We start from the raw sequence: 16,109 nt of genomic DNA, 5'->3' as shown, positions 1-16,109 counted from the left end.
CACACCCTGAGTTCTCGGGCACAGCGCTTTTAGAAACAAGGGGCTCTTGTAGAGTCGATGGGTTCCCTTCTGGGACGGTGGGATACATCCTAGGGGAAGCACTCAGAACGCGGCTGGCTCCAAACTCTCTGTACCTCCATAATTCAGCCCTGAGCCACGTCAGACAGAGGGAAGGGAGTCTGGTCGCCATAGTTAAGGATGCGGCTGTGTGTGTGTGTGCATGACAGAGGCTTGGATCAGACTCCGTTCTCGTGAATTTCTCCTCATTCTCTCTCTCTCTTTTCTTCTAGTTCCTCCCCAGATTATCAACATCTCCTCAGACATCACCGTGAACGAAGGCAGCAGCGTAACTCTCATGTGCCTGGCCTTTGGGAGACCAGAGCCTACCGTGACATGGAGGCACCTGTCTGGAAAAGGTAAGAGGCCACCTTGAGACAGACCCTGGGATTTCAGGCATCTGAGATGGCTCTGGAGGGACTAGGTACAGGGGGATTGATCAGTTTTTCTTCCTATGTGTGTCTCTGTATATGCCAGTGCCCTTAGCCCTAAGTTTTTGATAGAGTGCCTTGAAGGGCAGTGATAGCATGGCACCTAATTCAGCAGGACTTTTAGGCTGTGTAGGGGGGTTGATAGGGGGCGGGAGCTCTGCCTGATTTGCTGTGTGGCCTTGAGCCAGTTATTTAACCCCCACTGTGCCTCAGTTTCCCCATGTATAAAATGGCCAGCATGGAACTTGTAGGGGCCAGTTACTTAACCCTGTTGTGCCTCAGTTTCCCTATGGGTAAAATGGCCACCGTGGAACGTGTATGGGACTAATTACTTTTCCTCACTCTGCCTCAGTTTCCCCACCTGTACAATGGAGATTGTGGCACTGTCGAGGGACATAGTAAGGCATAACAGAGTGTTTGTAAAAATCTTTGAAGTCTGTGGCTGAATGAACACAAAGTCGTGTGCATTTAGATGTTTGTTTCCTGGGTGAAGCTTCTAAGTTCCTGCTTAACAGGGGCAGCGAGGGGTTAGCCCCGTGACATGGGGGCGCTGCTGCACAAATAGGGAAATGGAGGTGCGGAGCTGTGACATGACTTGCCCAAAGATACACACAATGGGGGATATTCCAGAAAACACCATCCTAGCCACCATGGATGTAGAGGTTCTCTACACAAACATCCCACATGCAGATGGAGTACAAGCTGTCAGGAACAGTATCCCTGATGATGCCACAGCACAACTGGTGGCTGAACTCTGTGAATTTATCCTCACACACAACTATTTCAGATTTGGTGACAACATATACCTTCAGACCAGTGGCACTGCTATGGGCCCCCGCATGGCCCCACAATACGCCAACATTTTTATGGCTGACCTGGAACAACGCTTCCTCAGCTCCCGTCCACTTATACCCCTTCTCTACCTACGCTACATCGATGACATCTTCATCAACTGGACCCATGGGAAGGAGACTCTGGAAGAATTTCACCATGATTTCAACAGCTTCCACCCCACCATCAACCTCAGCATGGATCAATCTACACGGGAGGTCCATTTCCTGGACACCACGGTACAAATAAGTGACGGTCACATCAATACCACCCTATACCGAAAACCTACCGACCGCTACACTTACCTGCATGCCTCCAGCTTCCATCCTGGACACACCACGCGATCCATTGTTTACAGCCAAGCACTGAGGTACAACCGCATATGCTCCAACCCCTCAGACAGAGACCTACACCTACAAGATCTTCAACAAGCATTCTGTAAACTGCGATACCCACATGAGGAAGTGAGGAGACAGATTGACAGAGCCAGACGTGTACCCAGAAGCCTCCTGCTACGGGGCAAGCCCAAGAAAGAAACCAACAGAACACCACTGGCCATCACCTACAGTCCCCAGCTAAAACGTCTCCAACGCATCATTAGTGATCTACAACCCATCCTGGACAATGATCCCTCACTTTCACAGGCCTTGGGAGGTAGGCCGGTCCTTGCCCACAGACAACCCGCCAACCTGAAGCATATTCTCACCAGCAACTACACACCGCACCATAACAACTCGAACTCAGGAACCAATCCTTGCAACAAACCTCGGTGCCAACTCTGCCCACATATCTACACCACCAACACCATCACAGGACCTAACCAGATCAGCCATACTGTCACTGGTAGGTTCTCCTGCACATCTACCAACGTAATATATGCCATCATGTGCCAACAATGCCCCACTGCTATATACATCGGCCAAACTGGACAGTCCCTACGTAAAAGAATCAATGGACACAAATCTGATATTAGGAATGGCAACATACAAAAACCTGTAGGGGAACACTTCAATCTCCCTGGACACACAATTGCAGATCTAAAAGTAGCCATCCTGCAGCAAAAAAACTTCAGGACCAGACTTCAAAGAGAAACTGCTGAGCTACAGTTCATCTTCAAGTTTGACACAATCAACTCTGGATTAAACAAAGACTGTGAATGGCTCGCTAACTACAAAAGCAGCTTCTGCTCTCTTGGAATTCACACCTCCAGATCAGCTGCTAGAAGTGGGCCTCATCCTCCTTGATTGGATCCACCTCGTCATCTCCAGCCTGATTCTGGCCTGCATATTTGTACCTGCCTCTGGAAATTTCCACTACATGCATCTGACGAAGTGGGTCTTTGCCCACGAAAGCTTATGCTCCTACACTTCAGTTAGTCTATAAGGTGCCACAGGACTCCTCACCGCTTTTGCAGATTCAGACTAACACGGCTACCCCTCTGATACTTGACACAATGGGGGATGAAACTCTAGAATCCCGATTCCCAGTTTTCTCCTTTAACTACTAAATCTCACTTTCTTCGTAGGACGCTGGCTGTTGGGTTGTTTCATAGGCTATTCTCTGTGTGTTCATATACCTACCAAACGCTGCATCTCTGAGTCTTGCTACGGGTACCCAAGGCTGGGCAGCATCTTGCTACCACCTGCTCTTTTGGTGTCTGTGTCTTCATGGGTCTTGTCCCCTACAGCACTGGCCACGGCAGACACAAGCCCTTCCCTCCTGGCCTTGCTGCTCACGCCGTCACTTGAGGGGTTGCAATAGGTACAGTCCCCCCCGGAGCTCTCTGAGCATCTCTCTGGAACATCCGGCCCCTGGTCTCCTGGCAGTATTCATTGATCCATTGCTTTCAAAGAAAGCGGCCAGCCAAGCTTACCAGTTCCACGCTAGATCACTGCTCCACTTCACTCGCGGCGCTTACATTAGTTTATAGTGACATCGAGGATAAAATGATCTAACAAAGCACCGAGATTCAAGTTGCAGCAAGTGTTGGAAACAAACAGTTACATTAAAAAATCAACTGTAACGCGCCTTTTACAGCCTGGACTAAATGAACCAGATGCTCTCGTGTAGTGGAGAATGGCTCACCCAACGTCCCTTGAGTGCTTTACAGACAGCCTCTTCTTCCATGAGGCAGGCACACGGGCAGTTTGCCTCTTAGGCATGTGTTGCTTTGTATTCCCAGGCTTTGTCTAACACTTAAAAGTTCAGAGCACGGCCATAGCAGAGCCTGAAACTGAACATGTGGTTACTCCATGTTAACCACCTCCATGAGGGGAGCTACGGGTGTTTTTTCACACCCTTGAGCCAGACAGTTACAGCGCGGTAAAGTGCCCCAGTAGATTTAGTCCAAGATTTACCAACCGATTCTTTGTCTTTTTTGTAAACAGGTAACCCCTCCCCGCAGTGTTTGTTTCTTCCAGTGGAATTCCTTTCTTGTCGATTTTTACAGTCTCTCCATTCTCACCTGGCTCAGTGTGCCAAGAGGTGTATAAGGTACAAGCGTCCAGACATGGGATCGGTGTCAGGTACTTCCTGCTCAAAAGGAGCATCTCCCATAAACCCAAGGCATCAGTTTCTGTTTAGGTGCATCACTCCTTCAACCTTATCTGTCTGCATCTTTTCACACGATTACGACAACGAACTGGAAACACACCTTCTGCAGAGAGCTCACATGCCAACATCTCACCCAGGGATCAGCGTAGAACTCTATGCACCCTCTGCCAGCTGGCCCCAAGGAGCCCTTGGGTCACAACCACCAGTGTGAATATTGAGAATGCTCCACCGCGGTGGTGAGCGTGCATGCCCATGTGTAAGTTTGCACACATGCACACACATACATGTTCTTCACCTCCTCCTTTTCACGAGCCGAGGAGTTAAAAATACAAGCAATCACAGGCAATCAACCCATCATGTTGCTTTTCTACCTTTGACGTGGCCTGGCAGCTGCATCCACTTTACTATGAATCTTGAAGCATAATTTTTTAACTACACTACACACCGCTAGACCCACCGTGTCTTAGCACAGCAGGAAACCAAAGTAAAAGGACATTGCCACTTTAGAGTTCTTGTAAGTGAAGGCCTAATAGCACCGACTGGGGTGAGGGATACGGTGCATAGGAGCTGTACAACCGGCATCCACTCAGCTCTGTTGAAGTCTCTGAACTAGTCCTGACCTGCCACCCAAAGCCTGCCACTCCGGCCCTGTGCGCCGTACGCTCCTGGGACTGCATCTCAGTTCTGAACCCGGAGTCCAGTTCCAATTTGTCAGCAGAGGCCTGAAATGGCAGCTGTCAGGCAGTGACTGATGTGATGACTTTCTGCCATGTGCCCAGCACATGAAGGGTCACTCCTAAGTAAAGCAAAGTCTATATTGCCACTGGAGGGCGCTGCAGCTTTCCGGCTCACCCCCGCGCAGCAAGTGGCCGCGCTCCCAGCGCTGTTAGCTCCGCCTTTTGTGGGGGTGGTTTATAAAGGGCGTCGGAAGAGTTTGTGCTATTCCCACACTCTGGCGCTTTAATTTTAGACGTGTAGGCAAAGCCTAAGTGTGCATCCCAGATCTCCTCTGATGGGATACAAATGACTCTTGTGTGGGACTCAGGAGATCTGGGTTCAAGTCCTGCCTCTTCTTCAGACCCTCTGGGTGATTTAGGTAATTCACTGCTCTACTCTCGGCCTCGGTTTCTCCAGCTGTAAAATAGGAACTCTCATATTTCCCTGCTAGCCTGTCTGTGCCTCCTCTACTTAGATAGTGCCAGGACTGTTTTTTACAGTGTGTCTGTACAGCATCTAGCACAACGAAATCCTGATTTCTACTGGAAGCTCTAGATGCTCTTGTAATACACATAATCCTCAGCAGTTCCATACATACAAGATGGGAAGCGACTGTCTAGGAAGGAGCATGGCAGAAAGGGATCTAGGGGTCATAGTGGACCACAAGTTGAATATGAGTCAACAGTGTGATGCTGTTGCAAAAAAAGCAAATATGATTCTAGGTTGTATCAACAGGTGTGTTGTAAGCAAAACTCGTGAAGTCATTCTGCCGCTCTACTCTGCACTAGTTAGGCCTCAGCTGGAGTACTGTGTCCAGTTCTGGGCGCCACATTTCAAGAAAGATGTGGAGAAATTGGAAAGGGTACAGAGAAGAGCGACAAGAATGATTAAAGGTCTAGAGAACATGACCTATGAAGCCAGGCTTCATGAACTGGGCTTGTTTAGTTTGGAAAAAAGAAGATTAAGGGGGGACATGATAGTGGTTTTCAAATATCTAAAAGGGTGTCACAAGGAGGAAGGAGAAAATTTGTTCCTCTTGGTTTCTGAGGACAGGACAAGGAGTAATGGGCTTAAAGTGCAGCAGGGGAGGTTTAGATTGGACATTAGGAAAAAATTCCTAACTGTCAGGGTGGTCAAATATTGGAACAAATTGCCAAGGGAGGTGGTGGAATCTCCCTCTCTGGAGATATTTAAGAACAGGTTAGATAGACATCTGTCAGGGATGGTGTAGATGGAGCTTGGTCCTGCCTTGAGGGCAGGGGACTGGACTCGATGACCTCTTGAGGTCCCTTCCAGTCCTATGATTCTATGATTCTATGATTCTATAACTGCGGTTGGTGGTATTTGTTCGGATCCTGAAGCAGCAGAATAGGACTCCTGCTTGTCAGTCCCCATCTCCAGTGGGAGAAGGGAATTAGTTCATGGGTTAATTGCACTCTCCTGCTCTTTCTCCTTCAGGCCAGAATGCAGGCAGGAGCCTCTGAAGCTTTTGCAGGCAGAGATGGGTTTGATATTGACACCTGGCTTGGTGTATCCCATAGGCATTAAGGGGCAGGCAGGCACACATCAATGCCTTCTTCCCAAGGGACTTCTGCTCATGGAAACATTGTCCCACTTTCAAACAAAGGCCAGGGCCCTCGGTGGGGAAGCCCAGAGGACCTGATTGTGATCCCACGCACGCTGGTGTAAATCTGGAGTCACTCCATTGACTGCAGTGGAACAATGCCAGGGTGACACTGATGCAAGAGTAGACTCAAGTCTGATTGTCTCTCCAGCAGTTCTTACTTCACATGGCCTGGGCGACATGGGCCAGAGATGCCCAGATACGTCGCCCCATCAGCCTCGTTGGGGCAGTGTGGGTGCATTTGAAAAAGAACGGAGCCAGATTTCATATTGTGCTTTCACGAGCTAGTCAGTTCCATCAGCTGCTCAGAGCTCATACCTCTGGATTAAGGTGACCACGGCAGTAAGGAAAAGATTTCCTCTTCTTTACCCCCCAGCGCTGGGTAATTGGCCAGGTGTCCCTAGTGTGGGGTGGGGTGGCAGCCTTGTTTTAAAACCCTGAGTCCTGACCACTGCTGGAGACTTGGTATGGAACTAGATGGATCAGTGGTGCCCTGATTCATTGACTCTTCAGCTTCTATTATCCACTTTATTTTTACTCATGAATGTAACCAAGTGATTTCCATATAGCTACATGTGAAGGAGGGAGATCAGCATTCACAAACTCTGGGGAAACTCAGCCGTGTGCAGGCATTTCTACATGGCTACCTCCGTTGCATTCCAGTGCTCTGAAAACTCAGCAGTAGCAATACAGCTGATGCAGTTCTTAGGCCACATCTTCACTAAACAGAAGATGGATGCTGCCACAATCGATCGTCCAGCGTTTGATTTAGCGAGTCTAGTTTAGACTCGCTAAATCAAACTCATAGGGCGTCCCTGTTGGCGGCCAGTACTCCTGCTTCTGCGAAGAGTAAGGGACACCAATGGGAACATTGGGGAAACTCGAAACAAAGTGCATTGACCCCGGCTAGGTAATGAACATATCTGGAGTGGTGTATCTTGATTCGACCTTCCCTTTTTAGTTTAGACCTGGCCTAATAGGCTATGTCTCAAAGGCCAAATTCTGGCCTTAGTTATAAACCCCAATGACTTCCTTAGGGATATAGTGGAGCAGAATTTGACACAATGTCTAACTGTTTAAGGTAGATTTAGTTATTATAAAAGGCACTAAAATGATGGCCCTGGAGACAAAAGGCTCCTGTTTATCAATGAGCATCAGCGATGTAGGATGGCGTTGCCCATGACCTCCTCCTTCCCTGGCCGATTTACGTCTATTGGTGAGAGAGGAATTCAGCCTCTGTGTCCCATTCAGAGTCTGGTTGCACTGCTCTGACTGTCGACAAGGGGGCTGGTAAACACCAGTGATTTCTCAGGTCTGAACCAAGAACTGGCCGGATTCGTGCAGCCCACCAAATGTTTATCTGGTGGCAGTCAGGGAGCGTGTCAGTCTCCGAGAGCTGAAAGCCTCTCTCTCCTGTTACAGAGCTATGGCATTGGCATAGTCCCCTGCTGGCCTCGCTCACAGCGGAGCAGGTGAAAATACAGACAGCTAAGGGAATTGATTTACTGTGCAGACAAAGGCCTCTGTGCCGCTGGTGAGACCTGCCAAAGCCGTATGGCCCGTCCATTTGTGCTGGCGGTAACATTGGCTTTTGCTCACTCCTGGCTCTCGTGCAACGCTGCATTAAACCTTTCCGCTCAATTCAGTCATCTCTGTGGTGCCTCGTGCACCTCCTCCCCAGCTTGCTTTGCATCAAGAACAACCTCCCTTTAGCTCTTCCCTTCTAAAATGTCACGCCAGATCTCACCGACGTGTGCCTTGAGCCTGTGGCCGTGCAACGTCTACTCCAAGCACGGGCAGGATCCTCCTTTTCTCTTGCTTCTGTGCTATTCTGGTATTCACGGCTCCTGCGTAGAAAACATGGCCCATGAGGGAAGACTGAAGGAACTGGGCTTGTTTAGTTTGGAAAAGAGAAGACCGAGAGGGGACCTGACAGCAGTTTTCAAGTATCTAAAAGGGTGTCACAAGGAGGAGGGAGAAAAATTGTTCTCCTTGGCCTCTGAGGATAGGACAAGAAGCAGTGGGCTTAAATTTCAGCAGGGAGATTTAGGTTGGACATTAGGAAAATCTTCCTAACTGTCAGGGTGGTTAAACACTGCAATAAATTGCCTGGGAAGGTTGTGGAATCTCCAACTCTGGAGATTTTAAGAGCAGGTTGATGGCAGGGATGGATTTGACATTGATACCTGCCTACGTGATTCATCGCCTATCAGGGGTGATCTAGAGTTCTAGACAGTGCTTGGTCCTGCCATAAGGGCAGGGGTCTAGACTTGATGACCTCTCGAGGTCCCTTCCACTTCTAGTATTCTGTGATTCTAGGAAAGTAACTTAAGTATTATTACCTGATACATACTAGAGGAAAACTGGTGTAACTTGAGAGAAGAATTAAATGTATGACACACATACCAATGTGCCCAGAACACACATACAAAGTATGTGTATAGCATGTTCCATATTACACAAGGCAACCGATTCATGCCAAAGGCACACATGTAACACATCTATTGGTATATGTACAGCATAAACACATAACAAAACATTGGTAATGTGTACCTAAATATCTCGAGAAGTGTGCTGCTTACCAGGAACTAGAATTCAGGATGTGACCAAGAGTCTTCAAAAACTGATCAAGCCTTCGGATCGCTACCCCTTCCTGCTTCTCCATGTAGGAACTAACGATATGGCCAAGAATGACCTTGAGCAAGTCACAGCAGATTATGTAGCATTAGGAAGAAGGATCAAGACATTTGAAGCACACGTGGTGTTCTCGTCCATCCTCCCTGTTGAAGGAAAGGTTCCAGGTAGAGATTGTCTAATTATGGAAGTAAATGCGTGGTTGTGCAGGTGGTATCGGAGAGAGGGCTTTGGTTTCTTCAACCATGGGACTCTGTTCTGGGCACAAGGATTGCTAGGAAGAGATGGGACCCACCTAACCAAGAAAGAAAAGAGCATCTTCGCAGGCAGGCTTGCAAACCCAGTGAGGAGGGCTTTAAACTAGGTTAGTTGGTGGACGGTGACCTAAGCCCTGAGGTAAGTGGGGAACTGGGAAACACAAGGAAGAAGAAGCAACAAAGGAGGACCCCGGGTTAGAATGGAGAAAGTAGGGCCATCAGTTGGTTATCTAAGGTGTTTGCACACAAATGCGAGAAGCCTGGGAAACAAACAGGAAAAATTAGAAGCCCTGGCCCAGTCAAAGAACTATGATTTGATTGGAATAACGGAGACTTGGTGGGATGACTCTCATGACTCAGGGTGGCCCATGGACCTAGGCAAACTAGGCAGTTGCCTAGGGTACCGCGGTCCCAGGTGCCCGATGATGATGTCACGGGGTGCCGGGCGCCCAATGATGACATCACGGCCATTGATAGTGGGGGTGCCGATGGCGCCTTCTGCCTAGGGCACCAGCTGCCGCAGCTGGCCTCAGGCTGCTCCTGACATGACTGGAAGGGTATAAATTGTTCAGGAAGAACAGGCGGGGGAGAAAATTAGGAGGAGTTGCAGTGTATGTAAGAGAGCAGTAGGATTGCTCAGAGCTCCAGTATATAGAGGGAGAAAAGCCGGTTGAGAGTCTGTGGGTTAAAGGTGGAAGCAACAGGGGTGATGTTGTGGTTGGTGTCTGCTATAGACCGCCGGATCAGGTGGATGAAATAGACAAGGCTTCCTTAAGACAATTGAGAGAAGCTTCCAGGCAACAGGCCCTGGTTCTCATGGGGGACTTTAATCACCCTGACATCTGTTGGGAGACCAATACAGCAGTACGGACAATCCAGAGAGTTTTTGGAGAACGTTGGGGATAACTCCCTATACAAGTGCTGAAGGAACTGACATGGGGCCGTGCGCAGCTTGACCTGCTGCCCACAAACAGGGAGGAACTAGTAGGGGAAGTAGAGGTGGGTGTCAACCTGGGAAGCAGGGATCATGAGATGGTAGATTTCAGGATCCCGACCAAAGGAAGACAGGAGAGAAGCAAAATACACACCCTGGACTTCAGAAGAGCAGACTTGACTCCCTCAGAGAACTGATGGGCAGGATTCCCTGGGATGCTTACATGAAGGGGAAAGGAGTCCTGGAGAGCTGGCAGTATTTTAAAAAAGTCTTATTAAAGGCAGAGGAAGAAACCATCCCAATACGAAGTAAGAAAAGAAGATATGCTAGGCGACCAGATTGGCTTACCGAGAACATCCTTGATGAGTTTAAACACAAAAAGGAAGCTTATAAGAAGTGGAAACTTGGACAGATGACTAGGGCGGAGTATAAATATATTGCTCAAGAATGCCGGGGAGTTATCAGGAATGTGAAAGCGCAATTGGAATTGCATCTGGCAAGGGGTGTGAAGGGTAACAAGAAAGTTTCTACAGGCATGTTAGCAATGAGAGGGTGATCAGAGAGGGTGTGGGGCCCTTACTGGATGAGGGGGGTAACCTAGTGACAGATGATGTGGGAAAAGCTGAAGTACTCAATGCTTTCTTTGCCTCTGTCTTCACGGACAAGGTCAGCTGCCAGACAAATGCACTAGGCAACGCAGTATGGGGAGGAGGTGGTCAGTCCTTGGTGGAGAGAGAACAGGTTAAGAACTATTTAGAAAAGCTAGACATACACAAATCCATGGGTCTGGATTTAATTCATCCGAGAGAGTTGGAAGATGTCATTGCAGAGCCTTTGGCCATTATCTTTGAAAACTCATGGAGATCAGAAGAGATCCCGGATAATTGGAAAAAGGCAAATGTAGTGCTCATCTTTAAAAGGGGAAGAAGGACAATCCAGGGAACTACAGGCGTCAGCCTTACCTCAGACCCCGGAAAAATCATGGAGGAGATCCTCAAGGATTCCATTTTGAGGCACTTGGATGAGGGGAAAGTGATCAGGAATAGTCAACATGGATTCACCAAGGCAAGTCGTGCCTGACCAATCTGATTAGCTTCTATGATGAGGTAACTGGCTCTGTTGACATCAGCAAGTCAGTGGATGTGATATACCTTGACTTTAGCAAAGCTTTTGATACGGTCTCCCACAATATTCTTGCCAGCAAATAAAGGAAATATGGATTGGATAAATGGACTGTAAGGTGGATAGAAAGCTCAGTAGATTGTCTGGCTAAATGGGTAGTGTTCAACGGCTCGATGTCAGGTTGGTGGTTGGTTTCTAGCGGAGTGCCCAAGGATCGGTTCTAGGAACAATTTTGTTCAACATCTTTATTAATGACCTGGATGAAAGGATGGATTGTACCTTCAGCACATGTGTGGATGACACTAAGGCTATGTCTAGGATTTGGTAGCAGCCTTCAGCTTCCTGAAGAGGGTTCCAGAGAGGATGGAGAGGCTGTTCTCAGTGGTGACAGATGGCAGAAAAGGAACAGAATGGTCTCAAGTTTCAGTGGGGGAGGTCTAGGTTGGATATTAGGAAAAACTATTTCACTAGGAGGGGTGAAGTACTGGGATGGTTCCCTAGAGAGGTGATGGACTCTCCATCCCTGGAGGTTTTTAAGTCCCGGCTTGACAAAGCCCTGGCTGGGATTATTTAGTTGGGATTGGTCCTGCCTTGGGCAGGGGCTGGATTTGATGACCTCTGGAGGACTCTTCCAGCTCTAGGATTCTATGATTCTGTGTATTATCTATGAGCAGAACTGTCTGCACTAAAACATAATCAATGCAAACATAATGCACATAACAAGTGCGGAAGTACGTATTGCACACAAATCACTTTCTCTCTGCAACCAGTGAAGAAAGACATCTTTAGAAATGCTTGAAATCCCCAGTATGTATTTAGTTGATCCTAAATACATATTTATATAAGCCGGAAGATCTTTTGGAAGGCATTGTGGCTTGTGGTAAATGCTTTCACTCACTTTTCATAGACAGTACATGGAAAGATTAAAAAAACGAAAGCAAAATAAAACTAAAAACCCAAGAGACTTAAATACAACAAGTTGTTAACATTGAAGTCATGGCACAAAGAAAAAAATGCTGGAGCTAGTCCAGGGTCAGGCTGTTCCTCTATGCTTAATCAGCTGATGTCTTTATTGTTTCTCTTTTGTTTTTATGGATTTGGTTTTTTTAACTTAAGGTCAGTGTCTGTCCCAGCCTTGAAACACAAGCACTTTCATTTTCTGAAGGGTCTAGTGATCTTGCATGTGTCTGATTTTTGAGTGTCCCCTGGCTGATCACCTGGCCCTTTTAAAATCTCTTAAATTGGGAAGCTTACAATTAAAGCATCGGAAATCACTAGGTACTTTTGAAAATGTAGGCCAAGGTGGTGTGATTGTATTCGCTCTGTTCACTTTGTTATGTTGTATGTGATTCCCGCTGTCCTGTGCTGTTCTGTTGTAACTTTGTGTGTGTGAGTGTATGTGTGCATACATACGTATTTCCTCAGTTTCCCTGGGCACTGCACTGGTGCCCAGCTGGCGATGGCAGTTTTGGGTCAGACTCTCATGGAGGGAGGCCGCTCAGCCCAGCACATACTCAATGGATCAGGCTGTCTTATACCCTAAGCTTAAGTAGGAGATTCAATCAGGTGATACCTCCCTCTCTCTTCTCCTCCCCCCCCCCCCCCAAGATAGACAAAGGAGGAGGTGGGCTGCCTGCTGGACTGGGGCCAGTTGCTGGGAATGTGAGTTAGTCTCCACTGGGTTAGGATGCAGGGAGTCTAGCTGGCTTGGGGGGGGGGGGAGGGCCGGAAGGGGGCCCAAGGCCCCCCAACCCTCAAGATGGGTTGTACTGACTGCTCCTGATGTCTGTGCTAACAAGTCTGTTCTATGCTGTATCCCTGTGAATCAATAAACCTCCTGTTCTGCCTGCAGAAGGGGGTGCAGGGCCCTGTGGCCCCTCACACTCCGTGACAGGTGGATTTTCGGTTCTTTTTACGTGACGTATTTGAGACAAAGGAAAATCTAGCTGCATGCAAATATTTCTTCCAGAGTATCTGTGTCTCCCTGTCTCCCTTCCCCTTCGCCTCTTCCACCTACGGAATGTCCGTCCCTAGGCACCAGGTCAGGAGAGCATTTCAGCACAAGGAGAATTTTAAGCTCACACTCAAGTCTCTTTGAATGCAAAAGGAGCCCATGCACAAAGTAAAGCATGCGCTTAAGTGATTTCTTGGCTAGCGAGCAGTGTTCCCTGTAAGCCGAGCGCTTGGGCGGCTGCCCAGGAAAGATTCAGGTGCTGCCCTGACCGCAGTCAGCAGCATGTGTTTCTATTGGTGGTGCACATCTGCATATTCTTTGGTGCGCAAAACCAAATTTGTTCTACACATTCATGAAAAAACTGGGAGGGAACATTGCTAGCGAGGGTTTCCTGAATTGGGGCCATAGAATGGAAGGATGGTCAAATGCTTAGAGTCTTCTTCTGGGACATGAGCGAAAAGCGTTCAGTTGCATAGTCTGCTGCAGATTTCTGGTGTGCCCTTAGAGCGTGGGGGTAGGACAAGAGGCATAGAGCAGCAAGTTTGAGGGGGTTTAGCTATTTGGAGACACTTTCTGACTCTCAATTGGAGGTTGTTGAGAACAGGTTGGTTAAACACCTAACAGGGTGGTCTGGGTTTACTTGGAACTGCCTCTGGGAGGGGGCTGGCTTTGATGACTTCCTAAACCCTCCCCTTCTGCGATTCTATGACCTTAGGCAAGTCACTTAGCCACATTGTGCCTCAGTTTCCCATTTGTACAAAGGGAATAGTAGCACTGTGCTACCTTCCAGAGCTACATTAAAGATTGTGAGGTGTTCAGATGGCAATTGTACTATAAAAGAACCTTAGAAAAAAACTTTGGGGATGAAAATGCTCTGGTTGGCCACTCGGGAGAGATTCAAATGGCGCCCAGCTGATTAGCTGATTTGCACCCAGACGGCTGGTGCACATTCGCAGATGCCTCGGTGCACATGACAAAACTTATTCCACATGTGGATGGGAGAAAAATAGAGGGAAGATTGATCAGAGGTATCAAGACTCAGAACCAGGGTTGTTACTTTGCTGGAGAGGTTATCTAGGCTGGAGGCTCCTTTGAAGACACCTTAATTATTATTCATACTGCTCATCAAGGGGGAACACAGCATGTCTCTTAGCCTGATGGCTGGAGATAGGTATTTGGTGGAGCACATGTGGAGCTAATCCCACTACAGAGTGAGCATCCTTAACTTCCCTCCGCTCGGCTGGGAATCGTGAGCTCTCCATCGCTTGCAAGAACTGATCTGTTCTTTCTGAATTCTCTTTGATCCAAGGCTCACTGGAGATGCTAGTGAATCCCGGGTCTCGGACAGGTAATTAATACCCCAAGAAGAGAGATGCTCAGGCTTCCTACCACTGCAGAGGAGGGAGGGAAATATAGAAGGGGGAACAAGGCTTATGGAGAGCGGCTCGCCCCAAGCCACACAGGAGGCCACTGGCGGAGAACCCGGGATCCCTGACTCGCACTGCTGTGCTGAGAGAGCGCTGGTCTTGGGCCCTTTTGCCTCTCTGCAGTCGGGGACCAGGCCTGCTCCTATTTGTATCACAGCATCACTCGTGGGGAAAAGGCCGCCGTTTTCTTTTTGTTGCCTTCCGAAAGGGTGGGGAAAAGAACAATTAGCACGCGCCGGGGGGAGCCAGAGCTTCCAAAGGAGCCAGGCCATGCGACAGCGAGCAGACCTTTGCACGGCACAGTGCCTTTCGCCCTGGAAGGGCCTGCTCTTGAGGAGACAGCTGCTGACCCCTCGCTCTGCAATGACAGATGGTTGAGCCTTCAGTTCTCATTGACGTGACAGGCCGATTGCACTAACGAAATGTGAGGTCGGTCCTGGGCGGGGCCAGCGATCCTGCATGTGTCAGTTGCACTTTAGTCCTGACCGAAAGCGTCCCTTGCGGTAATAATCCTAGCTGAGCTACAGCCCCTCGGCCAGGCCAGCCCTTGTCCCTCCTCTTTTCTATTGGCGCACCCGACTCCAGCTTTGCTGATCCTGGACACAAGTGCTTCGGCTCAGTCAGTACCTGCGCCCTATACACCTCTGTGGTATCAATCCAGGATAATACTGCCTCCCCATCCCCACTGCTCTGTTCAGGTGATCGCCTGTACCTACAACACCCACCCTGCTTCCTTCTGCTGTTGGATTCTCTTGATCCAATCTTGTGCCGCAGCAGTGGCTGCCTGCTTGCTGTTTTCATACCCAATCAGCCAGCAATAAATAAAGTGGAGTCCCACCAAAGTAATTTCATTTGTGACCTGAACCAGGTACAAATACAAATGACTAACGAGAGACATCTAATGTATTGACCTGCTGTGTCATCTAGTCTTGTCGCCTCCTCTGTTTCTTTTTTCTTCCTCCCTCCCGGGCTTCCAGGCTCTCTGTTTCCTCATCTGAAGACCTGTTTAGAGGCTAATTAATCCCCCGAGAACGTGCATGAGGTGGCTGGGATGAGAAATCAAGGTTATTCATCTCGTGCTCAGTAAAACAGTTATGGGCAAGCAAGCTGTTCCTTGCGCATTTTTTGCAAAGCAAATTTATGTTCGCTAACTTTGCTTCTTGTTGTAAATGAGAAGTGTAGGAAGGTCTAGCAATGCGCTTTTTACCAGATGGGCATCCATATGTTTCCCCTCTCTGCATGCATCCGTTTTAGCTTTGGCATGCACATATGCCTGTATTTTTGCAACTTAACAATATTAAAACTAATTCCATTTATGCTCCTTTTGGGTAGGTTGATTGAGTCGTAAATTCTTTGGAATATCTTCCTTGGGAGGCTCTTTTTATTCCCCTCCCCGAAGCCAACAAAGGTTTGAGCAGGCTGCTCACAGTTTAGGAGCTAGACTGAGTGCATTTACACAGTCTTGGAAGGAAATGCTGCAGGGAACAGCCTTTACTTTACTGGAATTATGACTGATCACCGGGGAGAAATGTGCTCCATGTCCACAACCCTGTCTTGTGGACTGTTCT

At 48.3% G+C, this 16,109-nt stretch overlaps 1 protein-coding gene across 2 annotated transcripts in view; it reads left to right on the top strand.

The window, feature by feature from the left end:
• LOC142824448 (opioid-binding protein/cell adhesion molecule homolog) overlaps positions 1-16,109 on the top strand; it is a 999,900-nt gene that overhangs the window by 884,135 nt on the left and 99,656 nt on the right. For both annotated transcript variants that reach the window (XM_075916420.1, XM_075916419.1), the window contains one exon: positions 291-416. In XM_075916420.1, the coding sequence (XP_075772535.1) occupies positions 291-416 (126 nt within the window). The remainder of the gene's footprint in view (positions 1-290; positions 417-16,109) is intronic.

The sequence above is a fragment of the Pelodiscus sinensis genome, unplaced genomic scaffold (genome assembly GCF_049634645.1).
Source record: "Pelodiscus sinensis isolate JC-2024 unplaced genomic scaffold, ASM4963464v1 ctg35, whole genome shotgun sequence".
NCBI lineage: Eukaryota > Metazoa > Chordata > Testudines > Trionychidae > Pelodiscus > Pelodiscus sinensis.
The sequence above is the reverse complement of the archived record's forward strand: the minus strand, read 5'-3'. Positions and strand labels throughout refer to the sequence as shown.